Source organism: Callithrix jacchus, chromosome 4, assembly GCF_049354715.1.
Source record: "Callithrix jacchus isolate 240 chromosome 4, calJac240_pri, whole genome shotgun sequence".
Classification (NCBI taxonomy): domain Eukaryota; kingdom Metazoa; phylum Chordata; class Mammalia; order Primates; family Cebidae; genus Callithrix; species Callithrix jacchus.
Genome location: NC_133505.1, coordinates 27677075 through 27704856, shown reverse-complemented (window position 1 = coordinate 27704856; position 27782 = coordinate 27677075). Strand labels below are relative to the sequence as shown.

General features: G+C 43.3%; 2 protein-coding genes and 1 long non-coding RNA gene across 3 annotated transcripts in view; 1 reads left to right on the top strand and 2 right to left on the bottom strand.

The window, feature by feature from the left end:
- Positions 1–875: 875 nt before the first annotated feature.
- On the bottom strand, positions 876–3781 carry LOC144582047 (uncharacterized). Its single transcript, XR_013533808.1, has 3 exons — positions 3636–3781; positions 3324–3386; positions 876–3100 (listed from the first exon to the last, which is right to left on the bottom strand). It is a non-coding gene; the product is annotated as an uncharacterized LOC144582047 (long non-coding RNA).
- Positions 3782–4622: 841 nt separating this feature from the next.
- LOC100389912 (chorion-specific transcription factor GCMb) lies at positions 4623–13375 on the top strand. The gene is made up of 5 exons (XM_035295100.3): positions 4623–4959; positions 8875–9127; positions 9558–9670; positions 10101–10226; positions 11789–13375. Exons 1-5 carry the CDS (start codon positions 4624–4626, stop codon positions 12725–12727), a joined length of 1767 nt encoding a protein of 588 aa, XP_035150991.3. The 5' UTR covers position 4623; the 3' UTR covers positions 12728–13375.
- Positions 13376–20428: 7053 nt separating this feature from the next.
- LOC100895108 (uncharacterized) overlaps positions 20429–27782 on the bottom strand; it is a 43579-nt gene continuing 36225 nt past the window's right edge. Inside the window, exons 9-10 of the mRNA XM_078370881.1 lie at positions 22034–22156; positions 20429–20878 (exon numbers count right to left, since the gene is read on the bottom strand). The gene's annotated coding sequence lies outside the window, so the exon portion shown is untranslated. The remainder of the gene's footprint in view (positions 20879–22033; positions 22157–27782) is intronic.

Genomic DNA, 27782 nt, shown 5'->3' with positions numbered 1-27782 from the left:
GTGCTCTCGAGCACCCTCGGACTGTGGACAGAAGGTCCGGGCCCTCCGGGGGTCACTCACCTCTTGCATCCCGAGGCTTCGGTCCTGACCCGGCGCGCAGCTCCTGTTTGTGGCGCTAGGTCCGCCCCCTGCAGTTTCCTCGCCCAAGACCCCCGCCCGCTGGGGGCGCTGAGGGCTCTTCTAGTCGAATCTTACTCCACAACTGTAATTGACGAATCCCACCTGAAGTCTACTAGAGCCGTGTTTGAGACTCTAGAAACGCGTGCAAGTAACTAGCGCACACGGGCCAAGCCACCTGGGCGCACGCACACACCCTTTAAGAGACAGGCAACACAAAGGATCCGAACTACGTTGTTTAATGGTTTCTTCTTTGCGAAATTCCGAACAGATAGGTATCCCCTTTGCAGAAGCTGATCCAAGTGTTCACCCTTTTGGGGTGAAAGCCAGCGGAGCGGCCGGGTGCGGGGGCTCACGCCTGTAACCCCAGCACTTTGGGAAGCCGAGGCGGGTGGATCACTAGAGGTCAGGAGTTCGAGAGCAGCCTGGTGAACATGGCAAATCCTTGTATACACTAAAAATACAAAAAAATTAGCCGGGCGTGGTGGCGTGTGCCTGTAATCCCAGCTACTGGGGCGGCTGAGGCGGGAAAATCACTTGAACCCGGAAGGCGCAGGTTGCGGTGAGCCGAGAGCGTGCCACTGCACTCCAGCCTGGAAGACAGAATTAGACCCTGTCTCAAAAAAAAAAAAAAAAAAAAAAAAGGAGCTGTTTTTGGTCCATGTGTGTAGACAGAAGCTGAACCCTTTCCTATGGCAACCAGACTTGTACCCGATATTATTAATACATTCCTGATTTCACACACACAAAAACTGCTTTGTTTGCTTGTTGGTGGGGAGGGAGGGAGATTTTTTTTTTTTTCTTTTTTCTTAAGCAAATAGTTTTTTTTCTGCCTGTTACCTTTAATCTGACAAGTGTGCGTACCAATGGATGGGCTGATTTGGGTAAGTGGCCCGTTTTGTGAACATGGTGGCAGAACTAAACAAATTGGATTGGAGTTTCCCATAAAAAAAGACCCCTCCAATCCAAACATTCTTTGTGTAAAAATCAACTTGTATTATAACTAGACCTATGAGTATTTCATGTCATAATATGTACAGAAGATATCTGTCTACACCAAAGCAAAACACAACATAACCAGAGCCCCTGTTAGCCCAGGACTTGAACACATCTCTAGTCCTTTCAAAACAATGTTTATGTCCAAGCCTGCCATATCCATTTTCTGGCAAATTTAATGTAAATATTCTTACATTAATTTACCTATTTTAATCTAAACCAAGAAATTCAAAGGCAAGTTCGTTTCCTTTTGAATTAATGGACTTTTACAATATTAAACTAGTAATCAAGACAAGAACAGCTGTGAGTATAAACTATTGAGAATCAATACAAATAGGATACCAGGGCAAGAAAGAAATAAAGAATAATAAGCAATAAACAAAATGCTACAGTTTAAATGAATTTTTAAGAGACTATTTAAAAATTAGTTTTCATAATATTAGAAAACTTTATTATTTTTAGGCTTTTGGGGGAAAACATATGCTTCCAAAGTCTATGGTGCAATGCATTCAAATCTTTAAGAGAAATTAAAAATAACAGAACAGACAAAATATCTTTTATATGTTTATTTTTTGCTTTGATTAGCTTCTTTTACTAACATGTTTTGCCCAGATATAACTTAAGGCAACTTGAAATGCATATTCTAATTCTTCTCAAACTAAATATGGTAGAGGCTCTATGACATTTCTTTGGATACCAGAATTCATTTAGAAGTTAATTGATTTGCCTTTAACATCAAAAAGTTTTATTTATTTATGTTTTTGATGGGTCAGGTATCTCTAGGAAATTCCAAAAGAACAGAGAAACTATTCTAACACTGCAATAAGACCAGAAGTTAATGTCTATGCATTCTCAGAGGTAACTTTAAATCACTAAAGTTATTTTTAGAACAATTGAAAGGATACCTTATCTTAAACTTTTTTTAAAAATTTAATGAAATAATATATTTTAAAATGGATGGTCAATAAATTTTCATGTAATTTCGGAAGACAAAACACGAAAAGCAACGCAATCACAGGAGTTTCGGGGACCTTTGGCAGTCAGTTAAGATGAAAATCTGTGAATGAAACTAGTGGGTGAAGGGTAGACACATCTCTTCGTCCCCAGCTAGACCTTAGTGGCGACCATTTGAGAGTGATTTTAATCAGAAACCCTGACTGACAGGACCTTTCAGGAAGGGAGAACTTCAGGAGAAAGGAGGCTGGGAATGAACAAATCAGTTTCTTCTGCTAGGACCCTTCGCCTTTGCTTGGGAAGAGGACCTCAGCTTGAAGATACAGGAGGAAGAAGTCGGGAGGAACTCCTCTAAGCTGGTCTTTCTCCCCAACAGAGTTCCTGGCCCGCTGCCATTGGCAGGTTTCTCTGGCCGACTGGGATACTTTTTTCTTTCTTCCTTTTATTTATTTCTTTTCTTTTCTTTTTCTAGACAGGATCTCGTTCTGTCGCCCAGACTGGAGTGGTTGCAGTGACCTGGGTATACAATGCATACCTCCTGGGTTCAAGAGATCCTCCCGCCTTACTCTCCGGAGTAGCTGGGACTACAGGCACGCACCACCATGCCTGATTAGTTGTTTGTTTTTAATTTTGGAAGAGACAGGGTTTCGCCGCGCCTCCCAAAGTGCTGGAATGACAGGCGTGAATCACCGCGCGCGGCTCCAGGATCGAATTTTCTAAGAAAGCCTGATTGTGCCCTTGGCTGGGGAAGTAAAAGGACCGTGAGCGCGGACACCCTTAGTTTCCTGAGGTTGTTTAGCTCTTCCTTTATCCGCCTTTTGCCAACCGAAGGCACTGATCCTGCCTGAGACTCTGGTAAGGGCGCCGTCCTGGACGAGTCCCGCGCAGCACCCGTCCGTGTTCCCAGCGCGCGCTCTGCGGTGCCAAGGTCTAGGGCGCGCCGCTCTCCAGTTCTAGAGGGTCATAGGTTCGGTTCATCCTCCTCTCTCAAGGGATCCGCCTTGAGGAGTTGGCTCCTCTTCTCTGGCTAGGGCTGGGAACGGAAGAATTCAGCTGCAAAACAAGGGCGCGGGGAATACAAACGAGAAGCCATTCTTCCCTAGCCGCCCAGAATCCGGCCCTGGGATAGTCAAAAAGCGACTTTAGTCACCTCAATCGATTTTTTTTTTTAAACTGAGGGTCCCCCGGTGCCGGAGTAGCCCCGGGCGGGGCGACTGCTCTGATGAAGAAGGTTTCTTTCGTCCCGGGGAACCTACCTTGTCCTGTGCACCCCTGCACCACCGCGATTCTCTAATCTCGTCCCCGAAAGCTTCCCAAGACTGTAATGGAGTAAATACAATTTTGTCGTGATATTTCCACGACTACATCAGTAAAGTTTTTTTTTTTTTTTTTTTTTTTTTAAGAGTTGTGTTCAGGTGGTTGGCAACTGAGAGCTCGCGAAACCACAACCCCTATTTAACAGATAAGGAAGCTGAAACCAAGAGGGAGCCAAAGCAGTGGAGAAAGCTAGGAGTTGTACGGGACTTTTCCCCTCTCCCCTTTCCCTCCTACCCCAGGCTCCCACCTACCCCGGGCTCCTTAACCCCCACTTCCTCCGAGTTCGCTTTGTGGCACTCCGTTCCTGCAGGATCAGGTCCCTCCGCAGTCCCCTGGAGCACGAGGGCGCCTGGGCTCGTGAGCACACGCCGAGGCTTGGCGCCCCCTAGCACGTCCCAAACAGACGAGCGAAGACTCCCGGACGCAAAACAGTTAGGGGAGGAGCCAGCAGTGGAGGCCCAAAGTGGGCTGACCCCTAACTAGGAGGGGTGGGCATGATTATTCAGGCTAGGGCGCGCGAGGACAGCAGAGGTGCCCCCGCAAGGTTCCCATGCTCTCCTGGAATCGAGTGTTGGCTCTCCGGGGACTTTGCTGAAAAAGCCCCTGCTTCCAAAGCCTCCATCCCTTCCCGAAATCGGAGAAGCCGGATGCATTTAGAAAAAAAATAGGCCGCGCGCGGTGGCTCATGCCTGTAATCCTAGCACTTTCGGAGGCCGAGATGGGCAGATCACCTGAGGACAGGAGTTCGAGACCAGCCTGGCCAGCATGGCGAAACGCGGTGTCTTCTAAAAATACAAAAATTAGTCGGGCGTGGTGGCCTGAGCTTGTAATACCAGGTACTCAGGAGACTGAGATAGGAGAATCGCTTGAACCTAGGAAGCAGAGGTTGCAATGAACCAAGATCGTGCCATTGCACTCCAGCCTGAGCAACAGAGTAAGACTCTGTCGAGAGAAAGAAAGAAAGAAAGAAAGAAAGAAGGAAAGAAAGAAAGAAGGTTTTTAACTTAAAGGATACATTCCAACTTGCCCTCTCCACCTCCTCTCCAACATCTTTGCTTCAGTTTCCTTTGCTTCCAGGACTGAGCTTAACCTCCACCTCCGTTCCAGGCTGTTGTGGAGGGGATGACCCGCCCCTGGAGCGTGAGTGCTAATAAAGTAAGAGAGACAGGGCGGAGCCCCCCTCCCCCCCGACTCCACGAGGTGTAACTTTATAAAGGAGGGGGCAGCAGCCAGACGTCGATGCTGCAGTTCGGGTGGAGACCGTTCAGCACCGCGGCCGAGGACAGAGCCCCGCCCGGGTCCATAACCATTGTGCCTAGCTTCCAGATTTCTAAACAACCTCTCTCTTTCTCTCTCTCTGCCCCTCCCCTTCACACAGATACCCCACTTTCTTTTTTAAAGAGGAAAAAAAATCACCTAGCCCACCTCTCTTTTTTTCTTCTATTTTTCAGAAGCCTGGGCAGAAAGGGCCAGCGAGTCCGTCAGATGCCAGCGGCCTCGGTGCAGGAAGCGGTCGGCGTGTGCTCCTACGGGATGCAGCTCAGCTGGGACATCAACGATCCGCAGATGCCCCAGGTAAGCGAACTGGGTGTGTGAGGGCACGTGGGGCGCTGTCTATCCGAAGGAGGGAGAATGGCATTCGAGTTCTTGCAGAGTCTGTAGACGGACCACACACACACGCGCGCGTGCGCGCGCGCGCAAAATTTCTGGGTTTCTGAGCCCTCCTCAAACGTAGAAAGAGAATTGGACTCCACAAAAGGCTAAGTTGGGTTTAGAAATGTGTCTTCTCCCAGCAGTTTCCTTGCGCTTGTCTGAAATTACACGTAAAGCGGCAGGAAATACTGATCAGACTCCTCATTCCCAGTCTCGGGGAGAACCGGACACCTGTCCTTTCGCTTCCCTTTAGCCAAGGTAGAAATCAGGTGCCTCTCTCCTTATTCATTTGCTTTAAATCCACGAGGAAGCTAAGGAGAAAATCTAAACAGATGTAAATACCACTGCTTCTCAGGCAGCAAACTATGAGGTACGACTGTAAAGTGAATCTAATGACCCAAATTTAAAACAAACAGCCCGACTTGAGCAATTTGTTCAGACCTCCCTGACCACCGGGAGGAAGGAGGCCCCATTGTCAAGCCAATGAGGCGTCTGTACCCAAAACCTACTTCTCTAATGACAAGCAAATCATCATTCTTTTGGGGTGGATTTGTTGCATTTTGTTTTATTTCAATAAAGCAAAAATCGTCTGGAGCCAAGTCCAAGAATGGACTAGGGTGGATGAAGTGGTGAATGAAGAGGTTTGCAGCCAATCCCAGAGACTGACCGGTTGTGTTTGGTCATACTGGTTTGGGCCAAAACTGAGTGACTTGGAAGTCCTAGCTGTGGGGGATGGTGGGTGTAGAATGAGAGTTGCTTCCCAAACATTTACAAACGTGGGCTTCCAGCAGTGTTGTGGCACAGGGGTAAAAGAGATTTGTCAGTTTTTCAGCAACTAAGATGTGCCTGATAGGTGTTCAGATGAACAGCAATTAATTGTAACATTGTGTAGCCTCTCAAAAGAGGTCAGCACTTTTTTGGATGCATACCTTTGTAGTAGGTTAGGTGTGTTTTACCCCTTTGTTTTAAAGTCTGCCTACCTTTTTTTTTTTTTTCCTGAGATGGAGTTTCACACTCTTGTTTCCCAGGATGGAGTGCAATGGTGCTCTCTTGGCTGACTGTAACCTCCAATTCCCAGGTTCAAGTGGCTCTCCTGCCTCAGCCTCCCAAGTAGGGATTACAGGTGCATGCCACCATGCCCAGCTAATTTTTGGATTTTTAGTAGAGACGAGGTTTTACCATGTTGGTCAGGCTGGTCTGGAACTACTGACCTCGTGATCCTCCTGCCTTAGCCTCCCAAAGTGCTGGGATTACAGGCGTGAGCCACCACACCCAGCCAAAGTCTGCCTACTTTAGAGTCATGTGGTACCATTTTTGTGGAAGTGGGCCACAATACAGCAAGAGCATCTCATTCTCACTGTTTCTGTTCATGTATATCTTCATAGGAAACCATCATACCTTGCACTTTAGAAATGTCATATCCAAATAATGTAATAATGGCTCATCTCTCAAACATTTGCTAGACTTCCTATGTAAATATGAACTTTCTTTCAGGAGATTGGTCGTTAAGCAGGGAGTATGTGTGTAATATCTCAAAAGGGGCAGGCACACTGGGACATAGAAAGAGAAGTAGAGAAACTTACCATCTCCCTGCGCTGGCTACCTGACTGAGCCAGCTAAACTAACTATATGACCTTGAGAGAGTCCTTGAATTTGCCTTAGTCTCAGGCTACTCACTTGTCATCAAGTGGTAGAGTGAGATAACTATCTCAAACTCTCCCCCAGCTCTACGATCAGGTTCAGTGTTTATGTGCGAATGTGTGTACACACACACACATAACATGCCAACACCTTAGAACAAATGAAACTCAATCCTTGACATCCTCTGTTCTTGAACTGATTTTAAAAATACCATCTCTGTGGCTTCACTGCCAGGGTCACTACCTCTGCAGCTCACGTGAGGCATGGGGACCTAGTCTACATCTTAAGGGAGAGCTAAAGAAACGCTGTTTTCTGGAAAATTGTCGACTTGTTACTAAGATCCTTAAGTTAAAATATTCACTTTCAAAACAAAGACATTAGCATTTAAGGTAAACTTGGAGTTGATAGTACCTCATTATGTATTTCACTTGTTACTTACCTTACATTGATATATTAATTTATGTCCCTTGTAATATTTCAGAGAAAAGATAAATAATACCTAATGGTAATAACAATGATTTCAACAATATCTTTGTGATTTTTGGAAACAAAGTCACTCATTTACCTTGCTACTGTTAGAATGTGCAGTATTAATGATGTATGCAAGTCTGAATTTTCCAACTGTGAATACTTCAGCTTTGCAAATGTTTGATGTAATTTTCCTGAGTGGCAGGAGTGGGGAGGAGATGCACATGGCTTAAAACTATGATACACCCCTCTGAGTCTTTATCACACCAGCAAAGCTACTGGGTCTGGCTGCTACCCATCTTCTGTTTGTATTTCAGCTCTGCCATGGTGAAAGGTTATCTATTGAACCTCCACTTCCTTATTGAGTAAACAAGACTAAAGATGTCCATCTTGCAAAGATGTTGTGAGAATTATGTATGATGCATAATATGGCTTTGCAGGTCATACTCTTTCTGTTCCAAATATTCAATTCTGCATTGTAGTGTGAAAGCAGCCCTAAAGATACATAAAAGAAAGTTCTCAGTGGCCAGGCACAGTGGCTCACGCCTGTAATCCCAGCACTTTGGGAGGCCAAGGAAGGTGGATCACGAGGCCAGGAGATTAAGACCATCCTGGCCAACGTGGTGAAACCCCATCTCTATTAAAAATACAAAAATTAGCTGGGCGTGGTGGTGTGCGCCTGTAGTCCCAGCTATTTGGGAGACTGAGGCAGGAGAATCACTTGAACCTGGGAGGTAGAGGTTGCAGTGAGCTGAGATCACACCACTGCACTCCAGCCTGAGCAACAGAGCTAAGACTCCATCCCCTGCCAAAAAAAAGAAAGTGTCTAGTAAAGGGTGATTTTTCAGTTAAACTTATATGCAAAAGAGACATTGATTGCCATATAAATAATGCATTAAATCGACAAAGACTACCAAATATGAATACTAAGGCAAAGCTCGGTATTTTAGAGATAACTTATTATTTCGGCCATGTGGCTCTTTGTTGAGGAGAATGACAATCCCATATTGCTCTGGGGAGCAGTCCAGTGCCAGACAAGCTCACCCACATCCCAAAGATCACGGTTTAAGTCCATCATTGCAGAAACTTGGAGAGCCAGGTTGAGAGTAGGGAGGGAAGCTGTTCCTTCCTCTCTGACATTACTCTGGGTGCCACTGCTAATGTGACTGACAGGTTTGGCAGAGAGAGCCAAAGTGCTTTTGAAGGAAATGCACTGACTTAAAGATATTTACCAGTTAAATTGCATTTCAGTGATAGAACTTTCCAGTCACTTTTCCCCCTAGCACTTTGATGCTTAACATGAAAATATTTTCAACATTTAAACACACCAAAAAGTGATATAACATAGTGGTAAGAAGTACAGGCTCTGGAATGGGATTGCCGGCTACAAATCCTAGAGCCAGATCTTGCTAGCTATGTGATGTGACCTTGGGCAAGTTGATGAACCTCTCTGACCTCCACATCCTCATCTGTAAAATGTAAATCATTGCCTGCAGTTTGAAGTCTAGATGAATTAATACATGTACAGCATTTAACAGATAAGCACTATATAAACATTCATTATTACCTGGTTGTCAGTCTTACATAGGAAGTGTGGCATTTTGGGATTTCACATTGCTGGATTTTAAAAGAACCTTTTTAAATCCTAATGTGCTTGGAGAAATTTTAGAGCATGATGCATGCCGTTTGGTGGATCAACTGACCACCCTTCCTTCTGCACCCTTCCAGGAGCTGGCCCTCTTCGACCAATTCCGAGAGTGGCCTGACGGCTATGTGCGCTTCATCTACAGCAGTGATGAGAAGAAGGCACAGCGCCACCTGAGCGGCTGGGCCATGCGCAACACCAACAACCACAATGGCCTCATCCTCAAGAAGTCGTGCCTGGGTGTGGTGGTGTGTGCACAGGCCTGTGCCCTGCCCGACGGTTCCCGCCTGCAGCTCCGGCCAGCCATCTGCGACAAGGCACGGCTGAAACAGCAGAGTGAGGACGCGGGGCTAGGGAAAGGGTTACCTTGGAGTCATAAGTTCCTTTTTTTTTGAGATGGAGTTTCGCTCTTGTTGCCCAGGCTGGAGTGCAATGGCTGATCTCAGCTCACTGCAACTTCTGCCTCCCGGCTTTAAGTGATTCTCCTACCTCAGCCTCCCAAGTAGCTAGGATTATAGGCATGCACCACCACGCCCAGCTAATTATGTATTTTTAGCAAAGATGGGGTTTCTTCATGTTGGTTACCCTGGTCTCGAACTCCTGACCTCAGGTGATCCACCCTCCTCAGCTTCCCAAGGTGCTGGGATTGTACAGGTGTGAGCCACCCCGCCCGGCCATGAGTTCTTTAGTCCCAACTCATTTTCCCCTTCTTCCTTCCGAAGGGCCTGGGGTCAGAGTTAATATTTCTCCCTTCTGGGCTTTGCAGAGAAGACATGCCCTAACTGTCATTCTGCTTTGGAGTTGATTCCTTGTCGAGGGCACAGTGGATACCCTGTAACCAACTTTTGGCGGCTTGATGGCAACGCAATCTTTTTTCAGGTAGGTTAGGTGAGAATACAATTTGTGATGGATACTTTTCATCGGACCATAAAGGCCAGACCACCTGTCATGTGCCTTGGGAACACTGGGCCAAACAAAATACAGCTCCAGTGGCCAGAAATAGGTGCTGGAGCCCCCTGGGGCCCTATCGGGGAGACTAGGAATTCGCTCACTACTGTGAGCTCTTTAAGGTCCAGAGATGGTAAACCAAGTTGTAGTTACAGTTCTTTTAATAGAGTGAAAGGATTGCAATGATCTTTTAATATGTTAATTATCGATGCTGTTTTATTCAAGAATTTTTTTTTCTGTCGTCTTGAAAGAAGCAAAACTAAACACTTGAGATCTTAGGAATGGCACGATCAATTTTTGGGCTACATTGTCAGCTTCCTTTAGGGACACAAATGTATGATTTATTTTCTCCTTATCGCAGGCCAAGGGAGTTCACGATCACCCAAGACCAGAGAGCAAATCAGAGACAGAAGCTAGAAGAAGCGCCTTCAAGAGACAAATGGCCTCTTTCTACCAACCCCAGAAAAAGAGAATTCGAGAATTCGAGGTAACTGGGAACTGACAGGGCATGGTGGCCTCTGCTTATTTTCATCCCAAGATACACTGATAAGTATGTAAAATATGCAGGTCATACATTAATTACAAGGGTTTGATTTCATGTGAAAATTATATGTCTGTCACAAAATATCATCAAATCAACATCTGAATAGGGTTTCTGATCCCTTTTTCTCCTTAAAAGAAAAAGCAACAATCTCTGCAGGCAGTGATACAGTCCTGATATGTCAGTGTGCTGACATCCTAATATAGGGACAATTATGCAACAGTGGTAAAGATGGAAATGTGTGCCTACCAACAGGAAGTTAGCAGTGTGTCCTTGAGAGGGTCCTTTCCATGATATTATCCGCAAGAACAGATAACATTTCTCTGTGCAGTTTAATTCAGTGTGGCTTTTCAACCAAAGCATGCCAAGCAGGCAGAGTGTTAGTGCGAGGATAACAGAAACTGACAGGGCCTATGTTCCAGGCACTGGTCTGAGTTTCACACATTTGATGGTTGCAGAAATCCTATAGCAAGGTTACTATTATTAAGTTCCATTTTATTTATTTACTTATTTATTTATCGAGACGGAGTCTCGCTCTGTCATGAGGTTGGAGTACAGTGGCGCAATCTCAGCTCACTGCAACCTCTGACTCCCTGGTTCAAGCAATTCTCCTGCCTCAACCTCCTGAGTAGCTGGGATTACAGGCACGCGCCACCACACCCAGCTAATATTTGTATTTTAGTAGAGATGGGGTTTAACCATGTTAGTCAGGATGGTCTCAATTTCCTGACCTCATGATCCACCCACCTCAGCCTCCCAAAGTGCTGGGATTGAAGACATGAGCTACTGCACCCAGCCATTAAGTTCCATTTTTTTTTTTTTTTTTTTTTGAGACGAAGTTTCGCTCTTGTCACCCAGGCTGGAGTGCAATGGTGCGATCTCAGCTCACCGCTACCTCCTCCTCCTGGGTTCAGGCAGTTCTCCTGCCTCAGCCTCCTGAGTAGCTGGGATTACGGGCACGCACCACCATGCCCAGCTAATTTTTTGTATTTTTAGTAGAGACGGGGCTTTACCATGTTAACCAGGATGGTCTCTTGACCTCGTGATCCACCCGCCTCGGCCTCCCAAAGTGCTGGGATTACAGGCTTGAGCCACCGCGCCCGGCCCAGTTCCATTTTTAAGATGAAGAATCTGAGGCTCAGAGAGGTTAAGTGGCTTGTTCAATTCATGAGGGACAGAGTGAGCATTGAACCCAAGCCTGTGTGCCTCCTAAGTCTCTACTATTAGGAACACAGTGTGGGTGAGAACAGGACCATCTGCCACTCAGAAGCCTCCTACCTGGCTACCATGGACCTTCCTCCTTCTGTCGTGTGGTATTTATGCCTGAGTGAGCTCCAGCTTAGCAACCCCGGACCGCATGCTTAAATCACACACCTGAGCAGTGCAGTGTTCACAGCACGGAGCCCAGCACATGGACATCTGTTTTTACTTCCTTGTTGGCTACTGTTACAGGTGAAGGTGTCCAAAGAATTTACATAGTATGTATCTGTGTTTGTTTCATTTTTTAGGTAGAAGACAATCAAGACATCAGTGGTCCTGATTTCAGCAACACACCCTTGGAAAATCCAGAAGACTTTGATATAGTTACTGAAACCAGCTTTTCTATTCCAGGGCAGCCTTGCCCTTCCTTCCCAAACTCTGATGCTTACAAAGCTACCTGTGACCTAGCCACCTTTCAAGGAGACAAAATCCCACCCTTTCAAAAATATTCAAGCCCAAGAATCTATTTGCCTAGGCCACCTTGCAGCTATGAATTGGCAAATACTGCTTATACAAATTCAAGCCCATATCCCACCCTTTATAAGGATTCCACCAGTATCCCTAGTGACACAGACTGCATTCATCCGAACACACTACAATATAATGTCAATTCATACAGCAGCTATGGGAGAAGCTTTGATTTCACGGACAAACAGCCTGTCTGGAAACCATCTCTTGGAAAACCCAGCCTTGTGGAGAGGACTGACCATGGGCAGTTTCAGGCTGTGGCCACTCGCCCTTATTATAATCCAGAGCTTCCCTGTAGGTACCTCACGACTCTGCCACCAGGTGCCCTACAAACCGTGATCACCACCACCACCAAAGTGTCCTACCAGGCCTACCAGCCCCCTGCTAGGAAATACAGTGACGGTGTGCGAGAGGTTAAGAGCCTTTCAAGCTGTAGCTATGCTCCTGAAGATACCGGGATGTCGGTCGCGGTCTCTCCAGAAGCCTGGGGTCCTCCAGCGACAGTCACCAGGGCAGCCTCTCCTTCAGGGCCACTTCCTATGAAAACTGCAGGAGATTGCTGGGCCATCAGACCCACTGTGGCTATTCCCCACCAGCCAATTTCCTCCAGGACAGATGAAGCAGAGACTTGGGATGCGTGTCTGTCTGGGCTGGGCTCTGCAATCAGTCACTCAGAGAGAGTAGTTCCCGTCTTTAGCTATAACAGTGAGGATTTTTGAAAGGGAATTCAGGGGACCACAAAATAGCAGTGTGCATGCAGGCAGGAGGCAGGGAAACGTGAAATGGCAGTGATCTCTTGTTGAGTTGGGAGATTCACCTTGTGTGCAAAGAAATATGGATGGTAGTAAAAATGCTGATTAGCTGAGAAAATAATCAATTGGAAATGTTTAGGTCATCTTGGGACATTTCACACAGCATTCTGAAACTGGCTACAATACATAGATGTAACTCAGGAAAGTGCGGTCTCTCAAATGAATGAATAAGCAAACTGGAGGAGGTTAAATACTGACCAAAGTTCACTTAGCTTATTAGCGGGAGTAGAGTCAGGGATTCTGGTTCTTACTCTAAGCCTTTTCCCATTAGAGCACTTCAGGGAATTTTACATCCCTAGAGGCTGTCAAAATAGCTCCAGGAAGAAAGTTTTACAACCTTCTGAGTCATTTCACGACTTTTTTTAGCATTTAGAACCTGTTAAAATAGCTTCAGGAAGTAATTTTGATTGTTTTGTCTCCAACTTACATATCTACAGCTTTTCAAAAAATCTCTAGCAATGGTAAAGTTCAATTGTTTTTAAAAGATTCAATATTAGCTGAATGCCTTTTCATAACATGATCGTTTCCGTAACAGAGACGGCCTAACAATGATGAGTTGTATTTAATGAATTATCATTGTACCAAACACATTTCTTTCTGATTAGGTTTCAGAATTAGAATTAAAATGTTTTGCTAAAACACAGCTTTACTGTTCCTTTGTTATTCTTCATAAAGGTAATTAATAATGTTCAATAATTAATAACGTTGTTCAATTAAATGTAATAAGGACATTTTAAAGTAATGAAGCTAATTCTTGACTTACTTCAAAACAGAAATAGGAAAAAAATTGCTCATATTATGACCTAGGAAACAGTTGTTATGAAACATTAAAACTTATTAAATGCACCAAGAGAGGTGGCTCATGCCTGTAATCCCAACACTCTGGGAGGCTGAGGCAGGAGGACTGCTTGAGTCCAGGAGTTCAAGACCAGTCTGGGCAACAGAGAGAATCCCCATCTCTGGGTGACAGAGAGAGACTCCAGGGGCGTGGCAGTGTGCCTGTAGTTCCAGCTACTTGGGAAGCTGAGGTGGGAGGATGGTTTAAACTCAGGAGGTCAAGGCTGCATCAGCCATCTTTGTGCTCCTGCACTCCAGCTTGGGCAGCAGAGCAAGACCCTGTCTCAAAAAGAAAAAAAGTATTAAATAGTTTGACTGTTTTGTAGTTTATTTGCAAAATACCTGCTGTTATATTCTGTCATAACAGAAAGAGCCTTTTCAAAACATTTGAAGTGTGCACACACATACTTTTGCACTGCTCCCAATGTTCACTAATATTTAGTGGAAAATATTCTGTTTTCAAATAAAGATAAACTACACAAGCAATATATTTTGAGAAGGTTGCCTAGAAGTATCCTCCAATTTGCATAGAATATCAATTTGTGTAGCTAAATTGTAGTAAGTCAGATCCCATTTTAAATCATTGGGCATTCTATATTGTCCAATTAATTCAGAAAAGTTTAATACCCCAACATAACAAATGCATGCAGTACTGACCAAAAGATTAAGTAGGTGAGTACACTCCTATGAGTTTCTAACAAACCAATTTTTTTCAAAGGGAAAGATGCTTAGTACACTCATCGATTACTTTTTTCTTTGGACTTCCATTGCCAACGCTCACAAGCTATAATATCTAACATTTATATAGCACTTACTGGCCAAACACAGTGGCTCACACCTGTAATCCTAGCACTTTGGGAGGCTGAGGCAGGTGGATTGCTTGAGCCCAGGAGTTAAGAGACCAGCCTGGGCAACATGGCAAGACCCCATCTCTACTAAAAAAAATACAAAAATTAGCTGGATGTGGTGGCACACGCCTATAAGTCCCAGCTACTCAGAAAATTGACATGGAAGGATGGCTTAAGCCCAGGAGGTAGAGGTTACAGTGAGCCGAGATAGCACCACTGCACTCCAGCCTGGGCAACAGAGCTAGACTCGGTCTCAAAAAACAAAGAACATTTTTTAAAAAAAAAGAAAAAAATTTTAAATGTATATGTATACACATACATATCAGCATTTCCCATGTGTCAGACATTGTAAGCCCTGAATATACATTAATTGATGGAATCTTCACAGCTGCCCTCTGAGCTACCTGAGGAGATGAAATGACTTATACAGCAAGTGGGAGACCAAGATTTGAATCCAGCTCATCTCCAGAGTGCATGTTCTTAGCCAATGCTGTTTATATTGGCTTTGATTGCACTCCTTTATCAATAAATTGCATTTACACTTAAGTGTTTCTCTTGGCACAGAGCGAGCTATGTTATTTCTGTTTGTGTTCTAATGTGGGACCTGAGGAATCCTGGCAGGATGGGGAGGAAGGGCGCAGGATGGGGAGGAAGGGCCCAGGATGGGAGTGAGCAGACAGCCTGGAGTCCCTGAGACAGTCATTTCCCAAAGCGTGGTGCAAGAGTCCCATGGGGTACAGAGTGGGTTTAAACAGTCCATAAATATTTCAGCAGTCACTGACTTATTTTGATGTATAATAGAAAAAGATATGAATAGCACATCAAACCTATGATTTTAGGTGATGCCCATCAAAATCTTGAAAGACACAATTCTGAATGCCATAATCCCAAATGTTGAAATCCAGAAAGATCAAAATCCCTGATGTTCAACATCTCAAAAGACACAATCCCAAAAGTTGAAATCCTGAAAGCTGAATTCTGGAAAAGGGGCTAGTGCATTTTTAGTTGTATGAAGGATAGTTACATTATGTTGGTCGCGTCATAGGCAGAACTACCTAGTCTTTATTTGGAAGTTAAGTATGGTTTAAGGAGATGCATATGGGTGCCAAGTTATCAGGAGGTTAACTTGTCACTGTGTAAACACAGTGTAAATAGGAGAAGTATGGCATGAAATGGGCTGAAATGGAAAGCAGGGCTCAGAGCCTTGAAGTCCAGTACAGCCCATCTAGATTTTATTCCAAGAGCCGTGGCAAACCACTGAAGAATTTTAAGCAAAAAAGTGGCATGATCCAGTTTATGTTTTGAGAATAATAATCCCGATGCTGTATGGACACTGGATTAAAGCTGGGTTTAGAAAGCAGGAAGGTGACTGTGAGGCAAAAATGATGGTGGCTTGGACTAGAAAGTAGCAGTGGAGATCGAAGGAAGTAGACTGATTCAAAATGTAATTTGGGGAAGACCCACCCACGAGCCCCTCTGTCTCTGCAAGGGAGAGAACTATTCTCCTTTCCCTTTCTTCCACCTATTACACCTCTGCTCTTAAACTCACTTCTTGCACGTCCATGTCTTCAATTCCCTTGGTATGAGATGACACTGCTTCATTTTGGGGCCCCGTATGGGACCATTGGAAGGGTTTCTAATAGCTTTGAAGATTGCAACATTAGAATAGAGAAAAAACATGCAGGACTCACGAAGAGCTGAAACATTCATGAATGTCAAACAGGACTTAACTGCATGAACTACACTAATAGAAGTCTGAAGACACAGCTGGAGAAGCTGATGGTTTTACCAGGGCTTTGACTGGAGAATGTGCTTCCATTTAAGGAATCCGGCTTGACTTGTAGAACCAATAAAAGCCCCTTGGGGATGACTGGCCTCCTACCTTGTCTACATGGTCCCCCGTACCTGTGACTAACCCTGCTTATTCACGTGAATCGACTAGGGATCTCCTGCAGCTTGGAAGAAACAAAAAGGAATGGGTAATGTAAAAACCTGGATCAATATGCCAGTTCTGGGCAATTTTCCTGAAAATCCTGCCAGGTAATAAAAGTAAATAGGGTGCCCATAAAAAAATGTAAGTTGGAGGTAGCATCGGTGGACCTTACTTATGATTTAGGTGTGGGATAGTAAGGAATAAGGAAAAATCAAGAACTACTCTCAGTTTCTGGCTTCAACAAACCGAGTAACTGTCGGTACCACTCTCTGAAGTATTGGCAGCTGAAAAAAGAACAGTTATGGTCCCTTAATGCTTGTGAGTCATCAAAGCTATCAGATGCATATAACGCTGGAGCTCTGTGGAAGGTCAGAGATACAGATATGTATCAGGAAATCATAAGTATAAAGCTGCTTTTTAAAGCCAATAGTAGCTCACCTAGTAAGATAATCTAGAGCTGTACTGTCCAATATGGTAACCACTGGCCATATGTGCTAATATAAATTGATTAAAATTAAATAAATGTTAGCCAGGCACAGTGGCTCATGTCTGTAATCCCAGCACTTTGGGAAGCCAAGGTGGGTAGATCACTTGAGGTCAGGAGTTCAAGACCTGCCTGGCCGACATGGTGAAACTCATTCTCTATAAAAAATACAAAAATTACCCAGGTGTGATTGTGCATGTCTGTAATCCCAGATATCCCAAGGTTGAAGAAGGAGGATCTCTTGAACCAAGGAGGCAGAGGTTGCAGTGAGCCAAGATGGCGTCACTGCATTCCAGCCTGGGTGACAGAGCAAGGCTTTCATAAAAAAAAATTTTTAATTAAATAAAATTTAAAAGTCCATCCCTCAGTCACACTAGCCACATTTCAAGTGCTTAGTTGCCATCTGTAGCTAGTGGCTACTGCATTGGATGGCGCAGAGAGAGGACATTTCCATCCTCATAAGAGAGTTCTATTGGGCAGTGTTGTATAGAGGAGGACGGGGGACCTTGTATGAAGCCATGAGGAGTTCCCAATTTGGAGTTAGAGGAGAAGGATCTGACAGAGGAGATGAGAATTAGTGGCCAGATAAGTAGAAAACCAGGACAGAGAAGGGGGTCACAGAAGCCAGAGCCAAACTCTCTTAAGTGAGAAGGAGGTCAGCATTGCAGAATGTGGCTGAGATGTTAACATGAGTACAGAAAAGGGTTCACTGCGTGTGGCAACAAGGAACACGTTGGTGACCACAAAGACACCTGTTTCTATGGGGTGATGGGGCTCTGTGAGGCAGATTGGAATGGGCCAAGAGGCCAAGGGGAAACAAGGAGCTGGAGGCAGCATGTATACTCTCTGGATAATGGAAGGTTGATTTCCAAGTGTGAATAAAAGTCTACATGCTTGATTAAAAACTGTATTCAGAGCTTCAAATTTCTTCCAGTGAAATTTGCCTTGGTGATAGGGTTGCCAGAGTTAGCAAACACAAATACAGGCCACTCAGTTAAATTTGAATTTTGGATAAGCAATGAGTAATTTTTTAGTATAAGCACAGTTGTTCATCACTTATCAATGGGAATATGTTCTAAGAAATGTGTCCTTGGGTGACCGTCCTTGTGAAGAAATCAGATTGTATTTACACAAACCTAGATGGTAGAGCCCACGATACACTTAGGTTAACATGGCTCCCAGGCCACAAACCTGGACATCGCAGTGCTGTACTGAATACTGCAGGCAATTACAACATAATGGTACTTGTGTATCTAAACCTATCTCGATGCAGAAAAGGTTCAGTGAGAACAGGACACGTACCATGAATGGAGCTTGCAGGACTGGAAGTTGTTCTGGGCGAGTGAGTGGGTGGTGAGAGAATGTGAAGGCCCAGGACCTTACTGTACACTACAGACTCTATAAACACTGCACACTTAGGATACACTAAATATTTAAAATGTCTTTAATAATAAATTAACCTTCGCTTACTATAACATTTTTACTTTATAAAACTTTTTAATTTTAAGAAGCTTATATATAAATACATATGTATGTTTAAATTTTACTAAGTTCCGGGATACATGTGCAGAATGCACAGGTTTGTTACGTAGGTATACATGTGCCCTGGTGATTTGTTGCACCTATCAACCCATCATCTAGATTTTTTTTTGAGACGGAGTCTCCCTCTGTTGCCCAGGCTGGAGTGCAATGGCACAATCTCGGCTCACTGCAACCTTTGCCTCTTGGGGTTCAAGTGAGTCTCCTGCTTCAGCCTCCTGAGTAGCTGGGACTACAGACATGCACCACCAAGCCTGGCTAATTTTGTATTTTTAGTAGAGAAAGGGTCTTAAACTCCTGACCTCATGATCCACCTGCCTCAGCTTCCCAAAGTGCTGAGATTACAGGCATGAGCCCCACAACTGGCCTCATCTAGGTTTTAAGCCTCACATGCATTAGATATGCATCCTAATGCTATCCCTCCCCTTGCCTGCCACCTACCAATAGGCCCTGGTGTGTGTTGTTTCCCCCTCCTCCCTGTGTCCATGTGTTCTCATTGTTCAACTCCCACTTATGAGTGAGAACATGTGGTGTTTGGTTTTCTGTTCTTGTGTTAGTTTGCTGAGAATGATGGTTTCCAGCTTCATCCATGTCCCTGCAAAGGACATGATCTCATTCTTTTTTATGGCTGCATAGTATTCCGTGGTGTATGTGTGCCATATTTTTTTTTTTTTTGAGACAGAGTTTCTCTCTTGTTACCCAGGCTAGAGTGCAATGGCGCAATCTCGGCTCACTGCAACCTCCGCCTCCTGGGTTCAGGCAATTCTCCTGCCTCAGCCTCCTGAGTAGCTGGGATTACAGACACGCGCCACCATGCCCAGCTAATTTTTTTGTATTTTTAGTAGAGATGGGGTTTCACCATGTTGACCAGGATGGTCTCAATCTCTTCACCTCGTGATCCACCTGCCTCAGCCTCCCAAAGTGCTGGGATTACAGGCTTGAGCCACCGCATTTTCTTTATATAGTCTATCACTGATGGGCATTTGACTTGTTTCCAAGTTTTCACTATTGTAAATAGTGCTGCAAAAAAACATACATGTGCATGTGTCTTTGTAGCAGAATTTTTTTTAAACATTTTTACTCTTGTAATAACAGCTTAAAACACAAACACATTTTTTCCTTATTTATATTTCTTTCCTTCTATAAGTTTTCTTTCTATTCTTAATATTTTATTTTTTACTTTTTAAACTTTTTTGTTGTTAATAAGACACAAGCACATACATTAGCCTAGGCCTACACGGCCTACACAGGGTCAGCATCATCAATATCACTTCCTTCCACCTCCACATCTTCCCTCTGGAAGGTCTGCAGGAGCAATAACATGCACAGAGCTGTCATATCCTACGGTACCAATGCCTTCTTCTGGAATCCCTCCTGAAGGACCCATCTGAGGCTATTTTACAGTTAACTTTTAAAGTAGAAGGAGCACACTGTAAATAAGGATACAAAATATAGTAAATATATAAACCAGTAACATAGTTGTTAATTATCATTAAAGTATTATATGTTGTATGTAACTATGTGTGCTAGACTTTTACACAACTGCAATGCAGTATAGGCTGATTTACACCAGCATCACTGTAAACGTGTAAGTAATACATTTCACTATGATGTTATGATGGCTATGACATCAGGCAATAGGGATTTTTCAGCTCTATTATAATCTTATGGGACTCCATTATATATGCAGTTCATAGTTGACTGAAATGTCATTATGTAGTTCCTGAGTTATATCTCAAGTAGTGCATGAACTTAACAAATATTATTCATCATTTTTCTTAAATTCAAAGTTAGGTGTTCTGTATTTTATCTAGTACTCTATTTAATGTGAATTTATAATTTAATTTCATTTGTGTCAAAATGTACTAAATGACATTCGAACAAACTAAAAAACTAAAGTGCATTTACATAAAAACAATTTGGGTGCTGAACACTTATGAGGAAATCATACTTATTTTAACTGCACATTCTAGTGGGAGAAAACATATTTTATTATCCTTTCAAGTATACAGATCAAAGATAAGCAGTACAAGGTTTTAAAAAGCCAAAAATCACCCTCTGACATTTTCATTTACAAACCACACTATCGGCCAATAGTCATCCTACTTATTCATCTTTCCATTCCACTCGAGTGAAATAAAGCAAGAGTGTCCTTTGAATGTTACATCAGTAATGTATTTTCCATTCATCAGCCCATTAGAGTTGGGTTTTCTGATCCTCTCTCAGGCAGCTGAGCTACCCACATAGCATTGTGTTATGGTTTGAATGATGAATCTTTTCAAGCATGAGTCATGTCAGGGTTGTGGCCATAGGGGAGAAGAGGAGAGGAGAAGCCCTCTCCAGCCGCAGCCACCTGTGGCTCCTCAGACAGATGTAGCAGAAGGGCACTACTGAGTAAAAACGCCAGCCATCTGCACCTGTGGAAAATAAGAGAATTCTTTTCCAATGCTTCTTAAGGGCGAGGTTTTAAAAACTCCCGCTTGGAAACGTCTTCTGATTGAAGATAGCCTATTTATTAGACTGCAGTGCTGATCCAGGTTTCCATAAACCACCTGAATTCTTTCTCTTAACCACTTTAAGCACTATGCTTTTAAAGATGCTTTCCAGCTATTGCCAAGATGTAGCAATAAAACCCCTTAATTCAAACGTGCCCAGAAATGTGACACCAGAATGGATTCATCTATTCCAGTCTTCTGTTACCAGAACTGAGTGCCCTGTGGGCTTCTAAACACATGCCCATCCATTTCTTTCTTGGATTCTACTGTCCTCTGCAAGAATGCTGCTATCCTCACGGAATGCTAAAAAGAGCTTTCAAAATAAAGGTACAACTGTATGTTCGGTTTTGTGATTTGAAAAAGAAAAATTGGCCAGTTGTGGTGGCTCATGCCTGTAATCCCAGCACTTTAGGAGGCCGAGGTGCATGGATCATGAGGTCAGGGGTTTGAGACCAGTCTGGCCAATAGGGTGAAACCCTGTCTCTATTAAAAATACAAAAATTAGCCAGGCGTGGTGGTGGGTGCCTGTAATCCCAGCTACTCCAGAGGCTGAGGCAGGAGAATCGCTCGAACCTGGGAGGCAGAGCTCGCAGTGAGCCAAGATCTCCCCATTGCACTACAGCCTGGACAACAAAGTAAGATTATTTGAAAAAAAAATTATGATGTAATCAACAGAATATATGCATTCACCAACTAGACGCTAAATGCTATGAGAATTACAGAGAAGCATAAAATGAGGTCTCTGCTTTCATGAAATTTGTAGTAAGAGAAAACCAATAGGCCTGGCACCATGAGGCATAGCTGTAGTCCTAGCTCCTCAGGAGGCTGAGGCAGGAGGCTGGCTTGAGGCTGCAGTGCATGTGCTATGATCGTGTCTGTGAATGGTCACTGCACTCCAGCCTGGGAGACAGCAATACCCAGCCTCTAAAAAAATTTTCAAAAGAAATTTGTAGTAAACAAGAGAAATACGACATGCCAATTAACAGGTTAAATAGCAGGGCAAGGCAGTACATTATTGCATGCATTATAATATTTTATACACAGGAAAACAATGATATTTCAAGAATTTTTACTTACTAATTTTATGGTTGTTGGAAACTTTAAAATTGTGAAGGCTGAACTTGTCTCTGCAGGTGGAAGAGCTGGGTAGAGGGACCTTCTCCAAGGAAAGAATGAAGTGGGGAAGGCAAAATAGCCCAGCTGCAGAGGCGGAGGGGAAGATGGGCAACACTCTTCATGAATATTTTCTTCATCTTGAAGCTTTTCTTATTAAAATATTTTCCTTATTAGTATTTTCTTAACCAGATGTTCTTCAAAAACTTTTCATGTACACATTCCTCAAATCTCAAATTACATTGTAAGTAATGTATTCATAAAATCTTCTTTATGAAATTTGTTCATAAAATATTCTTTATGAAACATTCTTATTAATATTCAACAAAAATCTTTATAAATACATTCATAATAATGTAATTGAATGAAAAGAACACTGTTTCTATTTGTAAAAAAGCTATTTTTCAAGCGATAGATGTTGAATATGTTCATACACATAATAAACTTATCAATAATCCCATATGCAAACAAATCTTCTGAAAACCTACAATGTTCTAATTCTAAACCCTGACAATAAAGTGGTGGACAACGTAAGCATGGTTCTAGCCCTCATGGGGCTTACATTCTTTGTGAGGAATAATTTTTTTTTTTTTTTGAGACAGTCTCTGTCTGTGCCCCAGGCTGGAGTGCAGTGGCACAATCTCGGCTCACTGCAACCTCCGCCTCCCAGGTTCAAGCTATTCTTCTCATGCCTCAGCCTTCTGAGTAGCTGGGATTATAGACACCCACCACCACATTCAGCTAGTTTTTGCATTTTTAGTAGAGAAGAGGGTTTCACCATGTTGTCCAGGCTGGCTTGAACTTCTGACCTCAGGTGATCTGCCTGCCTCAGCCTCTCAATATGTTGGGATTATAGGTGTGAGCCATGGCATCTGGCCCAGAATGTTTTCAATAAAGGGAAAAGTGTTCTGTGTATTCCTATAACTAAGAAGTATTAATGAAGAATGTTGTCATGTGCCCTTTGTCTCTGCCACTCAGTGTTCCCCATCTTTCCCCCAGCAAAAAGTCTTTTTTCTGCCCAATTAACTGTATCACAGTAGCAGAAAGTCAAGGTGGAGATTAATCAAATATTCCTTGAGAGGCTATTATGAACATAAAATAAAAACTGGCTTATCCAAGTTTTGCAGAAATCCTCAAAACTTAAAGAAAAACAAACCCATATCCGTCATCCCATTCCAGTTAACAGCAATTGCTGGAAACTTTATAAATTGTTGTTGTTGTTTTTTAATTTAGAGACCTGGCTTGGGAAATGGCTTCCAATGAACATCCTTCATAAGGAATTTGCTCTCCACCATTCTGTTCTCATGCACTGACATCCAGTGGGTACCACATGTCAGCTGAGATACTTGAGACTTTATGTTGCAAAAAAGAGAAGGCGGGTAAAGAGTGAGAGAACACTAAATACTGCCAGGGTCAAATGTGGTTGTAGAGATGCAGAGGAGGGCCCTCCACCAGCCTGTGTTTCGCTGCCCTAGGAGGGATCTCAGGGCCACCTGTGCTCCAATGTCTTACACAGTTGTAGTAAATGGCTCTTCTCTACTATCACTTCCAGGTGAACCAGGGGGAGACTGGAGCACCTTGTAGTGCAAGAAAGTAAGGGCTTCAAGCAGCAACAATAAAAACAGTAGTGAAGGTAGGCAATCCAAGATGGCTGAATAGGAACAGCTCTGGAGTGCAGTTCCCAGCGAGAATGCAGAGGGTGAGCAATCACCGCATTTCCAAACGAATTTTTACTGCCCACAGATGAGGACAATCTCAGGTGGAAACACACCACAAGTCTCCAGCACGGCTGTTTGAGCTGGCACAGTGGGTCTCCACACAAAAACTCACACAAATCTGGGTGCCCTTTGAACTGGAGCCTGGTATGCCTGGGAGACAGATTTGCTCATTCAACTGAAAAAAAGGGGCCTGAAACAGGGAGCCAGGATCTGGCTCAGCAGGTCCCACCCCCACAAAGAACAGCAATCTGAAAGACTCTGGATTGAGAGTTTCACAGCAAGCACAGCTGGAGCTGGGACAGTCCAGCTCTGTTGGGGGAAGGGTGTCTGCCATTATTGAGGGAGTCCACCACTACCAAGGCAGTCTGCCACTACTGAGGCAGTCCGCCATTATTGAGGCAGTCCACCATTACCAAGGCAGTCCACCATTACAGAGACAGTTCGCCATTACTGAGGCAGACTGCCATTACTGAGGCAGTTCTAACTATACCTTTATAAACAAAACCGCAAGGAAGTACACACAGCAGTGGGACAGAGCCCACGGCAGCTCAGCAACACCTCTACTGGCAGACTGTGACTAGGCTACCTCGTCACTGGGCAGAGCATCTTTGAAAAAAGGCAGCAGCACATCAGGAACTTATAAGTAAAGCCCCACTTTCCCAGGACAGAGCACCAGGGAAATAAAGGTAGTTATGAGTTCTGCTGCAGCAGACTTAAACGTAACCTGCCCAACATCTCTGAATGGAACAACAGAGCTCACAGCTCAGCTCTTGAGCTCCATAAGGGACAGACTGTCTCCTCAAGCAGCTGCCTGACCCCTGTATATCCAGAGACACCTCATAAAGGAGAGCACAGGCTGACATCTGGCAGGTATCCTTCTGGGACAAAGATAACAGAAGAAGAAACTGGCAGCAACCCTTAGTATTCTGCAGCTGCTGCAGGTGATCCCCAGGCAAGCAGGGTCTGGAGTGGACCTCCAGCAGTCCTGCAGCAGAGGGGCCTAACTGTTAGAAGGAAAACTAAAAAACAGAAAGAAACAACTTCATCATCAACACAAAGGATGTCCACTCAGAGACCCCATATGAAAGTCACCAACCACGAAGACCACAGGTAGATAAATCCACAAAGATGGGAAGAAACCAGTGTAAAAACAATGAAAACACCCAAAACCAGAATGCCTTTCCTCCTCCAAGGGATCACAACTCCTCACTAGAAAGGGAACAAGGCTGGATGGAGAATGAGCCTGATGAATTGACAGAAACAGGCTTTATAAGGTAGGTAATAAGAAACTTCTCTGAGTTAAAATAACACCTTCTAACCAAAGGCAAAGAAACTAAGAACCTTGAAAAAAGGTTTGGCAAAATGCTAATGAGAATAAACCGCTTAGAGGAGAATATAAATGAATTGATGGAGCTGAAAAACACAAGAACTTCATGAAGCATGCACAAATTTCAATAGCTGAATTTACCAAGCAGAAGAAAGGATATCAGAGATTGAAGATCAACTCAATGAAATAAAATGATAAGGCAAGATTAGAGAAAAAGAGTGAAAAGAAATGAACAAAGCCTCCAAGAAATATGGGATGACATGAAAAGAGCTAACCTATGTTTGATAGATGTACCTGAATGTGACGAAGAGAATGAATCCAAGCTGAAAAACACTCTTTAGGATATTATCCAGGAGAACTTCCCCAACCTAGCAAGGCAGGCCAATATTCAAGTCCAGGAAATACAGAGAACACCACAAAGATATTCCTCAAGAAGAGCAACCCCAAGGCACATAATCATCAGATTCACCAGGGTTGAAGTGAAGAAAAAAAATGCTAAGGGCAGCCAGAGAGAAAGGTCAGGTTACCCGCAAAGAGAAGACCATCAGACTCACAGCAGATCTCTTGGCAGAAACCATACAAGCCAGAAGAGAGTTGGGGGCAATATTCAACATCCTTAAAGAAAAGAACTTTCAACCTAAAATTTCTTATCCAACCAAACTAAGCTTCATAAGCGAAGGAGAAATAAAATCCTTTATGAACAAGCAATTGTTGAGATATTTTGTCACCACCAGGCCTCCTTTATAAGACTCCTGAAAGAAGCACTAAACATAGACAGAAACAACCAGTACCAGCCACTCCAGAAATGTACAAAATGGTGAAAAGCACAGACACAATGAAGAAACTGCATCAACTAATGGGAAAAACAACAAGCTATCATCAAAATGGTAGGATCAAATTCACACATACCAATATTAACCTTAAATGTAAATGAGCCAAATGCCCCAATCAAAAGACACAGACTGGCAAATTGAATAAAAAGTCAAAACCCATTAGTGTGCTGTATCCAGGAAACCCATCTCACATGCAAGGATACACAAAGGCTCAAAATAAAGAGATGGAGGGAGATTTACCAAGCAAATGGAGAGCAAAAAAAAAAAGCAGGAGTTGCAATTCCAGTCTCTGATTAAATAGACTTTAAACCAACAAAGATCAAAAGAGACAAATAAGGGCATTACATAAAGGTAAAAGAATAAATGCAGCAAGAAGAGCCAACGATTTTAAATATGTACATACCCACTAGAGGAGCACTCAGATACATAAAGCAAGTTATTAAAGGCCTACAAAGAGACTTAGACTCCCACACAATAATAGTGGAAGACTTTAACACTCTATGGTAAATATTAGACAGATCAATGAGATAGAAAATTAACAAGGATATCCAGGACTTGAACTCAGATCTAGACCAAGCAAACCCAATAGACATCTACAGAACTCTCCACCTCAAATCCACAGAATATACATTCTTCTCAGCACCACGTCACATCTACTCGGAAACTGACCACATAATTGGAAGTAAATCACTATTCAGCAAATGCAAAAGAACGGATATCATAACAGTCTCTCAGACCACAGTGCAATCAAATTAGAACTCAGGATTAAAAAACTAACTCAGAACTGCACAACTTCATAGAAACTGAACAACTGGCTCTTGAATGTTGACTGGATAAACAATGAAATGAAGGCAGATATAAAGATGTTCTTCAAAACCAATGAGAACAAAGGATGTGACCTCTTCAAGGAAAACTACAAACCACTGCTCAAGGAAATAAGAGAGTATACAAACAGATGGAGAAACATTCGATGCTCATGGTTAGGAAGAATCAATATTGTGAAAATGGCCATACTGCCCAAAGTAATTTACAGATTCAATGCTATCCCCATCATGCTACCAATGACCCTCTTCACAGAAGTGGAAAAAAAACACCTTAAACTTCATATGGAATGAAAAGAGAGCCTGCATAGCCAAGTTAATTCTAAGCAAGAAGAACAAAGCTGGAGGCATCATGCTACCTGACTTCAAACTATACTACAAGGCTACAGTGATCAAAACAGCATGGTACTGGTACCAAACAGAGATACAGACCAATGGAACAGAACAGAGGCCTCAGAGGCAATGCCACACATCTACAACCATCTAATCTTTGACAAACCTGAAAAAACAAGAAATGGGGAAAGGATTCCCTGTTTAATAAATGGTGTTGGGAACACTGGCTAGCAATGTGCAGAAAGCAGAAACTGGACCCCTTCCTGACACCTTACACTAAAATTAACTCCAGATAGATTAAAGACTTAAATATAAAACCTAACACCATAAAAACCCTAGAAGAAAACCTAGGCAAAACCATTCAGGATATAGGCATAGGCAAGAACTCCATGACTAAAACACCAAAAGCATTGGCAACAAAAGCCAAAATAGACAAATGGTATCTAATTAAACTCCAGAGCTTCTGCACAGCAAAAGAAACAATCATTAGAGTGAACCGGCAACCAACAGAATGGGAAAAAAATTTTGCAATCTACCTATCTGACAAGGGGCTAATATCCAGACTCTACACAGAATTAAAACAGATCTTCCAGAAAAACAAAAATAACAAACAAACCCATTCAAAAGTGGGCAAAGGATATGAACAGACACTTTTCAAAAGACATATATGAGGCCAACGAC

Bases quoted from the DNA above. Each gene is read 5' to 3' on its own strand.
- LOC100389912 (XM_035295100.3), top strand. From the start codon at position 4,624: ATGCTGCAGTTCGGGTGGAGACCGTTCAGCACCGCGGCCGAGGACAGA. The intron at 4,960-8,874 runs GTAAGCGAACTG...GCACCCTTCCAG, and splicing joins ACGATCCGCAGATGCCCCAG to GAGCTGGCCCTCTTCGACCA. The intron at 10,227-11,788 runs GTAACTGGGAAC...TTCATTTTTTAG, and splicing joins AGAGAATTCGAGAATTCGAG to GTAGAAGACAATCAAGACAT.